The 15,711-nt window shown below is 36.0% G+C and overlaps 1 protein-coding gene across 4 annotated transcripts in view; it reads right to left on the minus strand.

Moving 5' to 3' along the window:
- The window catches only part of KMT2E (lysine methyltransferase 2E (inactive)), a 100,486-nt gene that overhangs the window by 37,007 nt on the left and 47,768 nt on the right, over window positions 1-15,711 (minus strand). For 3 of the 4 annotated variants that reach the window (XM_030307789.1, XM_030307790.1, XM_030307788.1), the window contains 3 exons: window positions 8,960-9,074; window positions 7,457-7,686; window positions 4,507-4,587 (listed from right to left, as the gene is read on the minus strand). In XM_030307789.1, the coding sequence (XP_030163649.1) occupies window positions 4,507-4,587; window positions 7,457-7,686; window positions 8,960-9,074 (426 nt within the window). Of the gene's footprint in view, window positions 1-4,506; window positions 4,588-6,913; window positions 7,003-7,456; window positions 7,687-8,959; window positions 9,075-15,711 lie in introns of those variants that run through there. The other variant, XM_030307791.1, reaches the window with a different exon arrangement.

Genomic DNA, 15,711 nt, shown 5'->3' on the forward strand with positions numbered 1-15,711 from the left:
TAGCCAAAAAAATGTCCAACAGGTGAATGGTTAAATAAACTGTGATACATATATATCATAGAACGCTACATAGCAAAAAGAAAGAATGAAATATCAGGGCACCTGGGTAGCTCAGTCGGTTAGGCATCTAACTTCCGTTCAGGTCATGATCTCAGTTTGTGAGTTCAAGCCCCATATTGGACTGTCTGCTGTCAGAACAGAGCCCACTTGGGATCCTCTGTCCCCCTCTCTCTGCCCCTCCCCCACTCTCTCTCTCTCAAAATAAACAAGCATAGAAAGAAAGAAGGGAGGGAAACGGGAATGTAGAGAGGGAGGGAGGGAGGGAGGGAGGGAGGGAGGAAGGAAGGAAGGGAGGAAGGAAGGAAGGAAGGAAGACTGATATATGCAAAAACTGGCTGGCTCTCCAGAGAATCATGCTGAGTAAAAAAAAGCCCACCCCAAGGTCACATACTGTATGATTCCATTTATATAACATTCTTGAAACGAGAAAATTATAGTCATGGAGTACAGATTATAGCAACAGAGTTGCCAAAGGCCAGGAATGGGGGAGATGGGAGAGGTGGAAAAGGTGGGAGGTGGATGCAGCTGAAAAAGCAATGTGATGGATACTGGCCATGGAAATGTTTTGTATCTTGACTAGACCAACTAAATATTCTAGCTATAATACTGCATTAATAGTTTTGCAACATGTTACCACTGGGGGGAACTGGGTAAAAGATACACAGAATCTTTATTATTTCCTAACTATTTATGTGACACTCTAACTCAAAATTAAAAGTTTAATTTTAAAAAATAAGGGGTACCTGGATGGCTCAGTCAGTGAAATGTCTGACTCTTGATTTTGGCTTAGGTCATGATCTTGCAATTCCTAAGTTTGTGTCCCACGACTCTGTCAGCACAGAGCCTTGAGATTCTCCGTCTCCCTCTCCCTCTCTCTCTGCCCTTCCCCTGCAAGCTTGCTCTCTCTCTCTCTCAAAAATAAATATTAAAAAAAAAAATCAAAAATAAAAGAACCTCATCAACGAAGTGTGTAAGTGTGCATCCAGATGGTGTTTTAACCACACAGTGAAATTCTTTTAAGGGACTTTAAACACAACCATATGTTCCTTGTGGAACATATCTTAAGGGGAAAAAAAGTTCTAACCTGTTTTACATAGGGGTACCTGCCTGGCTCGGTCAGTAGAGCATGCGACTCTTCATCTCAGGGTCATGAGTCCAAACCCTAAGTTGGGTATAGAAATTACTTTAAAAATAAATAAGTAGGGGCGCCTGGGCGGCTCAGTCAGTTGGGCGTCCAACTTCGGCTCAGGTCATGATCTCACGGTCTGTGAGTCTGAGCCCCGTGTCAGGCTCTGAGCTGACTGCTCAGAGGCTGGAGCCTGCTTCAGATTCTGTGTCTCCCTCTCTCTCTGCCCACCTCCTGCTCATGTTCTGTCTCTTTCTGTCTCAAAAATAAATAAAAACATTAAAAAAATTTTTTTAATAAATAAATAAAAATAAACCTTTACATAATCATATTGTTGGTGCTAGTCGTTGGTATTGTTACTCTGAGATTCTTGCATTTTTCTTTTTTTTTTAAAAATTTTTTTTTCAACGTTTTTATTTATCTCTTGCATTTTTCTATGAACTAAAGCAACTGAGTAAACTGGTAAAATTCTAATTATGTTACTGTCTGTTGTTGAGAACGAAGATCAAAGGAGACATAAACAGTATATAGAAAAGACTAGATGAAAACCTTGTATTCCTAAATTTAAACTGCAATTATCTGCATAAACTCATGTATTTTATCTTAAAAATAAACACACAAAACATATTTCCTAGCTTTGTCTACCAAAAAGACCTAGGAACAGTAACCAATCCAGTAGAAAGAGCATGCTCGCTCAGATTCTAGTCCTGAAAACCAATCCTCAGGGGCACAGAAGTATAATACAAGCTCGAGACATCTTGTTATGCCAGACAGCACGAACACTTATCAAGTACCACTAGGATACTGTCAAAAGGGCTCAAGAGTCAAGTTGTCAAGTTTCCACCGACGAAAACTAGACAAAATTTAAATATCAATACGGATAATAACTGCAGCAGACTGACATCCATTATGTTTAAATACCTGAGTTCATAATGACACTTGCAGCCAAAAATTCACATATAACTTTTGACTTTCCAAAAAATTAAAACTGTAAGCCTACTGATAACATAAACAGTTGATTAACACATATTTGGTATGCATACGTATTAGTGAATACATGTATGCATATGTATTATGTATTGGTGAGCATATGTATTAGTGAGCCACAGAAAAACATAATTAAGAAAGTCATAAAAAGGGGCATCTGGGTGACTTAGTTAAGCATCTAACTTTGGCTCAGGTTATGATCTCATGGTTCATGACTCTGAGCCCCGCGTCAGGCTCTGTGCTGACAGTGCAGAGCCTGGAGCCTACTTCGGATTTCATGTCTCCCTCTCTCTCTGCCCCTTCCCCACTTGTGCTCTCTCTCTTTCTCTTTCTCTCTCAAAAGTAAACATTTTGAAAAAATAAAAAAACAAAGTCATAAAAAATAAACTTACGGTACTATATCAAAAAAACCCAAATATAAGTGGACTTGCACAGATCATAACTACGCTGTTCAAGGGTCAACTGTATACCTTAAAAGAACTAAACAGTTAATATGGGAAAGTTTGTTTCTATAGACATATTTGAGCTAATAAGTCATAAGCAATAAGATTAACATAGCATTGGGGCACTTAGGTGGCTCAGTCAGTTAAGCATCTGACTTCGGCTCAGATCATGATCTCACATTGAGTTCATGAGTTCGAGCCCTACATTGGGCTCTGTGCTGACAGCTCAGAGCCTAGAGCCTGCTTTGGAGTCTGTTTCTCACTCTCTCTCTGTCGCTCCCCCACTCACGCTCTTCCAAAAATTAAAAAAGCATTAAAAAAAAATATATTAACATGGCCCTAACTTGCAACCCCTAATAAATTAATGGGTCTAAATAATGACTACCAATAGGTCCTATCATAGAGACAACCAGATATGATGTGTCACCTGATGAAGCAGTCTACGAAATATTCTTACAATATTCTTACCAAAAAAAAAAAAAAAAAAAAAATTTGACCAGTGCCTAGGTGGCTAAGTCAGTTAAGCATCCAATTCTTGATTTCAGCTTAGGTCATGATCTCATGATTCATGGGTTCAAGCTCCACATCATAGTTTCAAAGCCCCACACTGTCAGCATGGAGCCTGTTTGGGATTCTCTCTTCTTCTCTCTCTGCCCCCTACCCCCAATTCCCCACCCCTGCTCATGCTCTTTCTGGGCACTTGCTATCTCTCTCAAATTAATAAACTTTAACAACAAAAACTGAACCTATAATCTGATCACACACTTACTTACAGAAATACAAAGGACAGAGTAACTTGTTATAGCATGATAATGCAATTAGCAAACAAATTGGGATAAACAATTCAGTTCCTTAAAGAAACACACTGCAAAGGAGAGGCCAAAGTTAGGGGAGTAATGAAAGGAGGTTTAGATGACTAGAGACTGAATAGATGTATATTAACCAATCAATATTCTAACAGCGACTGGATGATAATACATTTTGTTGCATATACAATAATGGTTTTGGTTTTTTTTAATTCTTTTACAAATTATACATATATTTAATAAATATACATAATTATATATGTATTTAAATGTGTATATATTTATACATGTATATGCATGTTTAAATACATATACATATATAGTAAAACCTTGGTTTGTGAGCATAATTCGTTCTGGAAACATGCTTGTAATCCAGAGAACTTGTATATCAAAAGGAATTTCAAGAACCACTGGCTCAGCTGTGATCATGTGACATACAACATCATGTACTACTCACATTGCAAGACATCACTAGTTTATCCAGTTAAAATTTATTAGAAATAAATGTTCACTTGTCTTGCACAACACTCACATAACAAGTTACTTGCAATCCAAGGTTTTAGTGTACTGTACACTGAAATACACAGAGATATATATGAATGAAATATATCTGGGATTTGCATTAAAATATGTGAAGGAGAAAAGAAACACATGACAGTATAAATGAAAAAGACTGTTGAAAATTGTTGAAGCAGGGTGATGGAATGATTGTATAGACCTACAAAATTCTTTATAACCTAAGGAAATGTTCTTCTAGTAACTGTTGAACATAGTGCATTTCAGTGAAAAAAAATCCATCACTTAAAAGATGTGCTATTATTTTATGCATTATTGATAAAGTAAAAGAAAAATGCTACAAAGTAAACCATGACATATTATCAATGAAAACATTCTTCCTGATTTTAGAGATGTCAAAATACAAAAAAATAAAATAAAATAAATATGAAAATTAAAAGTATATCTTAGAATTGATGAAACATAGTAATCCATTAATTGTTTAATCCAGAATTCATACATAAACTTCTAATAACTAAAGATTATTTCAGTGTATTTACTGGCAATCTTATAAGTATGCACAACTTACCTAGGCTGACAACGTTCACATAAGTATGTATCAGGAATATGCTGCCTGTCAATCCCCATGCAGTCAATATGTTGCCAAACGCTTAAAAAAAAAAAAAAAAAGCAAAATATAAAATATTCATAGAATCATCCATAAATTAAGACCTGATATTCTATTTGACTATCACTTAGTAAGTGCCCACTTTGTGTTTAACACTGTAAAAGGTGCTGTGAGGAATTCACAGAAATATGTCCTTGGGGAGATAAAACTTTGAGATGCAAAGAGGACAAAATATAGATATATAGATATATAGATATTTCTGAAGCAAATGTAACTTTAAAATGTGAAAGGTATACATTACAAATATTATCAAAAGTCACAAAGTAAAGATGTCCACACTCCTTGAAGTTAATGGGGAAAAGCACCCTGGAGAATGATGGACTTGAATAAAACCTCATTTGAGAGTTAGGAAGAAAAGATATCATCATAGCAGTTTTTTCTCAAGTAGACAGATATGACGAGCAATGGACAGAAGACAATTAAACTATATGAAGGGGAATTTTCATTTTGAGAAATACAGAGGAGGTAGAATTGGGTTAGTATGGTACAGTCAGATTATATAGGAGTTGGAACATCAGGATGTGTGTAGATTTCCTCCAACTAGCAACATGTAAAACTAGATGTGTTTTGATGATATAAAGTATTTGAATTCAAAGAAGAAAATGAAAGTAGAAAAAACAATTAAGAGGATTTTCCAACATTCCAAACTTGCATTAAAGGACAGAACTAGAATGTGGCAGGGAAGATATAAAGAATCCAAGATATATTCTATGAAGGTAGGGATTAAACCTATTCTGTCCTCAAATTATTCTTATGGAATACATGGACCAGCATGAGGCAACTTTTCAATTTATTACTATTATTGTATTTTGTTGCCAAGATTTTAATTGATCCAGATATATATATATATATATGTGTGCATGTACACACACACACACACACACACACACACACACCTGTTCCTACAAATAGTCTTAATTACTTTTTACATAATATTCAGCAACTTCTAATATATCCCTACTGATTTACCTGCTATTGTATTGCTCTTCACTTAACTGAGGATGTTGGGAAAAGAACTGGTAGAAAGTGGAAGGTAATGGAATATATATCAAAGATGTGGGGAGAAAAGTGAGAAAAGCAGAACACCAGACAGGAGGGCTAGAATAACAAACTAAATTAAATTTGGGTGGTAAGTAGTAATGTCATGCAGACAACAGAAGAAACCAAACTAGAAAATGAATAAATGATCAGGGATCTAGATGCCAAACTTGAAAGAGGAGATTATAGGCAGTAGGTACATGGAAATACATAGAGGCAATACAGAACAAGAAGAAAGGAAAAAACATTAAGTTGTACAATATTTTACAGATTAAGCAGTAGAAAAATAAAACCACAAAAAATAGATTCATAACAGCAGTTGCTAAGAAGCAAACACTTTGAACAATCCAAAAACTGTGAACTGGTCCTTTAAGAATTTGTAGATAGTATAAATCCTAAGGACTATTTCACTATTTTCTAACAGAGATAATTCTGTATTATATCTAGATCACTGTAATTAAATAGAAAGAAAACAATATTCATATTATGCATTAAAATGAAAACGCTGCCAAATGTATGTAATTTATCACATTAGACAAGATCAGCTAAGAGAAAGCTATATTATGTGATCAGTTAAAATATGAACTGAGATTTTCTATCAGGTAGTTATTTAAAAAATAATAAAGAAAAGAATTTATCACTGAAGATTTTTTTTAGTTTTTTTAATTTACCTCCTGAGTAAATTTACTGAAGTGATTGTTCATAGTAATGATATGTCACAGATAATGAGTATTTATTTTTAAATGTGAAAAGGTATCACAATATATTTTATAAAAATTTACTCAAAACTTCACATTTTTACATAAAAATATCAAATTTCACCTTCCTAATTAAGACTAATTTTCCCCCCTTTTGGCAAAGGTAAATCATCTTTTTAAAATATAACGCTACATGCATGTTTATATCAATAACATCCAACTCCTAACCACCTAATAAACGAGAACAATATTACAAATAATGCAAAGTAATTTATATTTGGCTCTAAGATGTATTTTTACACTTACGTTCAAATATGGGTATATGCTATACTATTTCAAATCAAATAATGAAGCTATGCCATAAAGATATGACCCAGGAAATTGTGTAAAGCTACCAAACTTTCCTACCCACTACAGTGCACTGCTTAAATACTCTGCTTCCCACTCTGTGCAGGGGACGGACTCAGTAACTTTCAGGCTGAAATCCTATTCCCTCTCCATCCTCCCCAACTCCCTCACCCCCCAAAAAAACAAAAACAAAAATAAAACCCCACTTTCTGTCCCAATCACACCTTCTCTAGGGGAGGAGGCCTTTCTTGGTGGTTGAACCAGGGTTGGGGGAGGGGAGACTGTGGTTCTGGTTCAAGGAGACTCCAGAGTGCTGCAAGGTTCAAGTCAAAAGGAGGTGAGAGAGTCAAGTCAAACAAACATCAATCAAAATGTATAATTCCCCCAAACTGGAAAATCACAGTGACTACACAGCACAAATAACTCCAAAGGAAATTCGCAGGGCTCATTTTTCTATCTTGTCTACCACTGTATGTAGTTGTATTATTACTGAATGAGCAAAAACAGAGATGTGATCCTACATGAATAAAGTTCAGAACTGAATGCCTATTATGCAATTAACAATGATTTCTGATAAACTCTAAGAGAGCTTCTTTCCCATAGGGGCTTTTTCTAGGAACAAAATAAACTGCACTGATAACAGCAGAAGTCTCACTTAAAAACCACATTCATCAATTCCTTCAAAAGTGACTTTATCTTTTCCAAGGTTAACAATCAAAGGTTAGCAGCATTCAAGAAAAGTAAACTAATGGTGTAAAATATTTTACCTGCATTTGTCACAACAGATCATGTATCCATCATCATGTGTAAAACCACATATGCACCTGGTTACATCAGTACCATAACTTCCATCCTCAGATGTGCTGATTGTAGTAGCACTGGAAGTTTCATCAAAGTTAGGAGTGGTAAATATGCCTACTTCATTTTTGCTAATAAGAACTGATGGAGGAGGGGAAGCCGGAGGTGTTGGAGGAGGACGAGCACCATAATTATGGTCCTGGATAAATGAACACAAATACAGCACAATATATATAATTTCAGCAACAATATAAACTAAGTAACTAAAATAAAATTCAGTCCTTAATTTGAATATTCAAGAAATATGAAGTTGGCGTATTTCTTCCTTAATACCTTTAAAATAACAACTTGGTAAAGCTATAAATTAAACCATACTAGTAAGTGAAAATGTCAGTCTACCTCAGTCACCTGCACAATGACTTCCCTTAAACTCCATGCCCTCACCTCCCTAATCAAAAGACATCCTCACAGTCCTATGGACATAGAGCTCCACCTTCAAGATAGAGGCAGGCACACAATGTGAAGGGTAAAAAAAAAATAACCTCAGGAATGTGGAATGTGGAGGCTCAAGAATAACAAAAACAACCACAAAAGACATATTATCATTATTAAGTATATAACAGAAGATTTTTTAGGAATTGGTTTTTATGCTGGTCCCAGTGGCAAAAATCCCTCACAATTGTATCTGGATAATATCACGAATATGTCCAGTTCTTCAACTGTTTCAATGTAACCTCTGCCTCTTATTAGCTATGCAACACTGAACAAGTTAATTTAGGTAAGCCTCATTTTCTCAGCTATGAAATGGGGATGAAAATTATGCCCATCTCATGAGGTTGGTTTTGAAGATCAAATGAGATAATATACGTAAAAATGTTTAGCACAGGGGGACCTGGGTGGCTCAGTCGTTCAAGCATCTGACTCTTGATCTCAACTCGGGTCATAATCTCATGGTTCTGTGCTGACAGTGCAGAGCCTGCTTGGGATTCTCTCCCTCCCTTTCTCTCTCTGTCCCTCCCTCACTATGAGCATGCAAAAAAAAAAAAAAAAAAAAGTTTAGCACAAAGCCTGGCACATAAGTGCTCAAAAAATGGTAATTATATAATTTACAATAAAATTATTATATAATTTAGAACCAACAGTAGGTAATACAATACAGTTCTATCTCTGGCTTTTTTATAGAGGAGGTAAAGAATTAGAATACCACACTATTAATAGTATAAAATGCAAAATAATAATAATAATAATAGTAATAGCAAAACTTCTAGGGAATACCTCTAATAGAATTTTAATCCTTTGAATAAATATAGTTAGAGCAATAAAAAATTAAACTATAAATTATATACCTAATTGTTTAGATAATATAAGTATGGATTTTTAAATGTTTTCTTTTTAGGCACAATTACTACAAACATCTACTTTCAGACTCTAGGTATAAAAAATACCCTTCCAGAGAAACATTTGACACTTACCGCATAGGGCAAACCGATGTAACTGTGTGAATGATGCGAGCTGCTGGTATACAACTGGTGGGGATAACTGTTGGATTTCTCAACTACCACAGGGCTAGCTTCTACGGATTCTGGTCTGGAGGGGGAAAAGTTGCATCAAAGAGAATTCCATTCATTTTTGTTCTGTTCAATCAATTTAAAATTATAAGCGTTTATTTTATTGCTATACAAATGTCTTTTTATAGTAGGCAGACACCTGTGGATAAGATATATCCTATCTAGGTTCTGTATCTTAACCAGACTTTTTAAAAAATCAATGTCTCCGGGCACCTGAGTGGCTCAGTTGGTTGAGCGTCTGACTTCGGCTCAGGTCATGATCTCTATGTCTGTGAGGTTGAGCCCCGCGTCTGGCTCTGTGCTGACAGCTCAGAGCCTGGAGCCTGCTTCAGATTCTGTGTCTCCCTCTCTCTCTGTCCCTCCCCTGCTCATGCTCTGTCTCTCTCTCTCCAAAAATAAATAAACATTAAAAAATTTGTTTAAATAATCCTTAAATAAATACATAAATACATAAATGTCTCACCTCCCAAATTCAAATAGTTTCCCTATCATTAAAAAAAAAAATTATCAGAGGGGCACCTGGGTGGCTCAGGTGGTTAAGGATCCCACTTTGGCTTGGTCATGATCTCACAGTTCGTGGGTTTGAGCCCCACATTGGGCTCTGTGCTGACAGCTCATAGCCTGGAGCCTGCTTCAAATTCTGTGTCTCCCTCTCTCTCTGCCCCTCCCCCGTTCTCACTCTGTCTCTCTCTCTCTCTCTCTCTCTCTCTCTCTCTCTCTCAAAAATAAACAAACATTAAAAGGTTATCAGAGAGTAAACATTATTTGAATACTCAATGGCACCAGGGACACTAGGCACAGGGGTGGAGAAAAGTAGCAGAAATAATTTAAACAGAACCAAGAACACAATGAATCCATGTGGCCCCGAATGTGAATGTGAAATATACATTTCAATGTTCAAAACTGTATATATGTGTTAGTGTGCCAAGATGTAATGAAGCCTTGGAAAGTATCAGTAAAGTTAAGAAATAAGAAACCTCACAATGAACCAAGATTTACTTATGAAAAAATAGAAGCAGCAACCTGTGGTAGAGTAAGATCAGCAGTTCTGGTCCATAATGGTTAAGTGACGATAACCTGACCAACAACTGATACAACTGAGACTAACAACTCAAGCACTGTGATTGACCTGTGAGCTCTCTGGCCTAGCATTTTACATATATCACTTTGCCAACTTCTTTACTCATATCAATCCTCCTGAACCTTATTCCTGGTAATACCTATTTATTGATCAATGTAGCAGTGAAACTACTCCTGAGGCTAATTCACAATGAAATTAATTTCTCCCTGGCACACACAAAACATGATTTGTTTCTGTGCCTTTATTCTTACTGTGGCCACCATTTGAGATGATTTTTTCATGATACCCCTTATCCTACCTCTTATCCAAAACTTGCCCTTAGAAGTTAGTACTGTTTGCACTCTTCATTGTTTAAAGACTTCTTAATGCAGTTACACTCTAGTTGTCTTATTTCTATAGTTGACAGCTTCTTGACATACTCTTCCCACCCACCCCCAACTCACTCCCCTGCACAAAGTCTCAATTTAGCTCTAAGTGGCTGCTGCCGTGAGATCCAGGATTCTAGAACCAGTAGAGAAGGAGGCACAAACTGAGGTTGTTCCACGGTTCTGGAGGAAATTACAGAAGAAGAGCCTCCAAAATGTTCCGAATACTTTGAAAATCAATACTCATCTAATGTCTATGGTGTTATTTTAAAAATTTCCTCCTTCTTTTAAAAAAGAAACGTCTTTTAAATTTAAAATCAACACATTCTCATTGCATAAAACTTAAATATATAAGTACATAAGAAAGTGAAAGACCATGTCTTCGAACCTCAAACCTTCAAACTTAAAACCTCAAACACAAACCTTAGGATGCCATGTATCTCCCTCTAAATTGTTTCTAATATACTATTTGTTTTTTCACAATTTGCTTTGTCCATCTTTCAGTGTCAATGTGTATCTACCCTATAAACCTCAAACACAAACCTTAGGATGCCATGTATCTCCCTCTAAATTGTTTCTAATATACTATTTGTTTTTTCACAATTTGCTTTGTCCATCTTTCAGTGTCAATGTGTATCTACCCTATTGTTGGTAATAACTGCTTACTTCATTATATAAATGTATATGGTTTATTTAACAATTTCCCTATTTGTGGATATTTGGGTTTTTTTTTAACTTATTTTTTATTTTAGAGAGAGAGAGAGAAGGGCAAAGAGGAAGAGAGAGAAAGAGAGAAAGAGAGAGAGAGAGAGAGAGAGAGAGAGAGAGAGAGAGAGAGAGAGAATACCTTAAGCAGGCTCCACGCTCAGTGGGGAGCCTGACATGGGGTTCAATCCAAGACCCTGGGATCATAACCTGAGCCAAAATCAAGATGCTCAACTGACTGAGCTACCCAGGCGCCCCAGGGGACATTTATTTCTATTTTTCACTATTAAAGGTATCACTGCACTTGTACACCCTTCAATATATCCTCTCTAAATACATGGTAGTATTTCTACAGCATGCATCCCTGGAGACAGAAATGCTCAACAAAAGGGTAAATGCATGTAAAATGGATAGATATTAGCAAACTGCCTTTGACTGCTCTACAAAATCAATTGCTTTAAAAAATCTTTAAAACTTACATGAAAGGAAGAAGTGGAGTTTTGGCAACTCCTGATCTATAATACTGTTATTAAGGTAATATGCACATATTGTGGCCAAAATAGAAAGACTCCCACTTAAAGATTTAGAGTAAACTCTGACCATACTGCTAAAGAGCATAGTAAAAACTTTGCTACTTTGGAGCAGTTAATGGTTAAGCACAAAAAAAAAAAAACTTTCAGCACAAAAGCAGGTAAGTTCAAGCATGTAAGCAAGTCACAAATGCATAATTTCATGATTCAAATTGAAGCTGCAGCAGTGATTACTGGCAATGATCATTTGGCAATTTTTGTATTAATAATTATTTTTTAATTTACATCCAAATTAGTTACCATATGGTGCAACAATGATTTCAGGCGTGGATTCCTTAATGCCCTTACCCTTGTAGCCCATCCCCCTCTCCCACCACCCCTCCAGCAACCCTCTGTTGGTTCTCCATATTTAAGAGTCTCTTCTGTTTTGTCCCCCTCCCTGTTTTTATATTACTTTTGCTTCCCTTCCCTTATGTTCACCTGTTTTGTATCTTAAAATCCTCATATGGGTGAATTCATATAATATTTATCTTTCTCTACTTTTGCTTAGCATAATACCCTCTTGTTCCATCCAAGTGGTTGCAAATGGCAAGATTTCATTCTTTTTGATAGAAAGCAGAAATTCTTCATCAAGATCCTCATTTCTAATACTGCTTACACTAAAAGTAATTTTAAAAAGAAGCTAACAGTTACTTTTTAAAAAATTTGGGGGCGCCTGCGTGGCTCAGTTGGTTAAGCAGCCGACTTCGGCTCAGGTCATGATCTCGCGGTCCGTGAGTTCAAGCCCTGCGTCGGGCTCTGTGCTGACAGCTCAGAGCCTGGAGCCTGTTTCAGATTCTGTGTCTCCCTCTCTCTGACCCTCCCCCATTCATGCTTTGTCTCTCTCTCTCTCAAAAATAAACGTTAAAAAAAATAAAATAATAAAAATAAAAAATTTGGTTGACCTATTTTAAGGATTTTCCTGAACTATAAGAAAGCATTAAAAAAAAAAATAACACAACATATATACTTAGAAATATTCTTTAAAAGTACCATGGTGCTAAATATCCTCAAAGCTCTGCATTTCCACAACATAGTAAACATGAAAACAACTTTGTGACAAATACCAAAAGTCAAGCATCCTTTGATCCAGTAAACCCATTTTGGGGAATTTATCCTAAGAAAGAAATTCCCACTAAGACTTGTAGATTTGAGATATTTACTGTAATACTATTCATAAAGCTATATATAAGAGGAGAAGTCATTTAAATATCCAATCACAAAATGATTAATTAGAGGAGCCTGGCTGACTCAGAAGAGCATCTGACTCTTGATCTCAGGGTCATGAGTTCAAGCCCCACGCTGGGCATGCAGCCAGCCTACTTAAAAAAAAAAAAAAAAGATTAAATCCATGCAAATCTACTGTATTTACATAAGGACAGCACCTTGGCAGGAACTCATAGTAACAAAAATCACTACACTGAAGTCATAGGAGTTTTCCTCAAAATCTTCTGGAACATTATCATAAAGCCTTAATAAACTTTTAATGGCAGGGCTAAAGGGATAATAAACACAATAACGAATTTGTGTGTGTGTGTGTCTCACACACACACACACACACACATAAATACCAAAGTAAAGGTATAACATTTATCATAAAGAAACTACATTAGCATAGTATTTTCTATAAATAATTACATATCCAAACATAAACCATGGTGCTGTGTTTATCCCACAAACAGATGAGATTTCACTTACATAATTTTGATGTCACTTTTTAAATAGTATGAAAATTATTTGTACTCATTCAGACGTGGTTTTTGTGTATGTTCTTAAATCACTGAAACAATGACCATTGTCAAAAAGATAATCTCTATCCATGGGAAACTTCCCAAAAGATAATCATCGTCTAGCCTGATAATTCAAAATGTTAAAAAACAACATGTAATTAAAGTATTCATAATATATGAGCAGTAAGGTATGGTCAAATGATCAAAACAGAATTTGCAGATGAACTCACTTTTTCAAAACTCTGAATTCTGTTTCCCACAAATTGAGGATGTGAAATGCATAAAGAGTTTCTAATATACAACTTGGCTCTAACACTGAATTAAGAAATATGCTCTCTTGTTAACTAAGCCAATACTCAGATACTAACTGCTTCTTTTGAAAGTTCCCTAATAGCTAATGAATGCAGAAGGAATGATCGAATTAGAAAAATCATGAATTTTCAACCCTCTAGAGATAATGAATTTAGGCAACAGATACCCATGGATGCTAAAACCTTGAAAGGTTGGAACCTGATGAACAGGTAAGGCTAACAATACCTGAACCTGTTGATCCTTTTTATCATTACTGAAAGTTAGACAACCAAGTTTTATGTGCCTAATAAAATGCAACAGAAAGTACAAAGTCTCACATATGAAGGATCATGCTGAAAAGAAAACAGAAGGAAAATGAGAATGGGAAAAAAAAAATCTGAAGCTAATCACATCTCTAGATCTAAATACTGTTTACAGAAATACGGGGTTAGGGACACCTGGATGGCTCAGTCAGTTAAGTGTCCGACTTCAGCTTAGGTCATAATCTCACCGTTCATGAGTTCAAGCCCTGCATTGGGCTCTGTGCTGACAGCTCAGAGCCTGGAGTCTGCTGCAGATTCTGTGTCTCCCTCTACCCCTCCCCTGCTCACACTGTCTCCTCAAAAATAAAAAAAAAAGAATAGAAAAAAAGAAATATGGGGTTAAGTAGAATAATACATGACAGCAAAAAAAGAAACAATTGGGGCGCCTGGGTGGCGCAGTCGGTTAAGTGTCCGACTTCAGCCAGGTCACGATCTCACGGTCCGTGAGTTCAAGCCCCACGTCGGGCTCTGGGCTGATGGCTTGGAGCCTGGAGCCTGTTTCCGATTCTGTGTCTCCCTCTCTCTCTGCCCCTCCCCCGTTCATGCTCTGTCTCTGTCTGTCCCAAAAATAAATAAAAACGTTGAAAAAAAAAATTTAAAAAAATAAAAAATAAAAAAAAAGAAACAATAGGCCAAATTCATAATGTTCAAACTTCTATATACCGAATGACTCAGTTTCTTCAATAGTATATGGTATGAGGGCAAAAAAATTTTGAAGGTTGCCTCAGAACCTTGAAAAAGAGATTCAAAGATACTTCAATCAAAAACAATGTGTGGATCTTGTCTGGATGCCAATTTGAACACACCAATCACAAAAAGACATTTTTGAGACAAGTAAGGGAAATTTGAAGATAAATTGGGTATTTTATATTAAAAAAGTGTTGGGGCATCTCACTCTTGATTTTAGCTCAAGTATGATCTCAGTGTTGTGAGATTGAGCTCTGTGTCAGATCCCACACTGAGTGTGGAGCCCGCTTAAGAGTCTCTGCCCCTCCCCAACTCACACTCTTTCTCTAAAAAAAAAAAAAAAAAAAAAGTATTAATTTTGTCATATGCAACAACAGTATTGTGGTTAAAAAAATCCTTATCTGTAAAGTGATTATACTGAAGAATATATAGGTAAAATGATGGGAGAATTTGCTTTAAAATACTTAAGTAAAACTATAAGACAGATGAAATAAGACTGGCAAAACGCTAAATACTGATGAAGCTGAGTAATGGCCTAATGGCCACTTGGGATTATTATACTGTTCTCCCTACTGTTGTATATATTTTTCTATTTCCTTATTAAAAAAATTTTTTAAGCTCCCAAGCTTCTTATTTTACATTGAATATCCTTTACACAATAGATACCTGTAAGAATGATACACTATCTCCTTTCCTCCCAACTCAGGAAGATATCCTGGACATTTTGATTTCTCCCATCCAAGTACTAACCAGACCCAACCCTGCTTAGCTTCCAAGATCAGGCGAGATCGGGCACGTTCAAGGTGGAATGGGCATAGACCTAGGCAATTCTATTTCTAAGCCTCTTCTGTGGAATCTCAACCCTTCTTGATTTCAACACATTTCTCAAGGCTTATTACTTCAAA

Source organism: Lynx canadensis, chromosome A2, assembly GCF_007474595.2.
Source record: "Lynx canadensis isolate LIC74 chromosome A2, mLynCan4.pri.v2, whole genome shotgun sequence".
NCBI classification, from domain to species: domain Eukaryota; kingdom Metazoa; phylum Chordata; class Mammalia; order Carnivora; family Felidae; genus Lynx; species Lynx canadensis.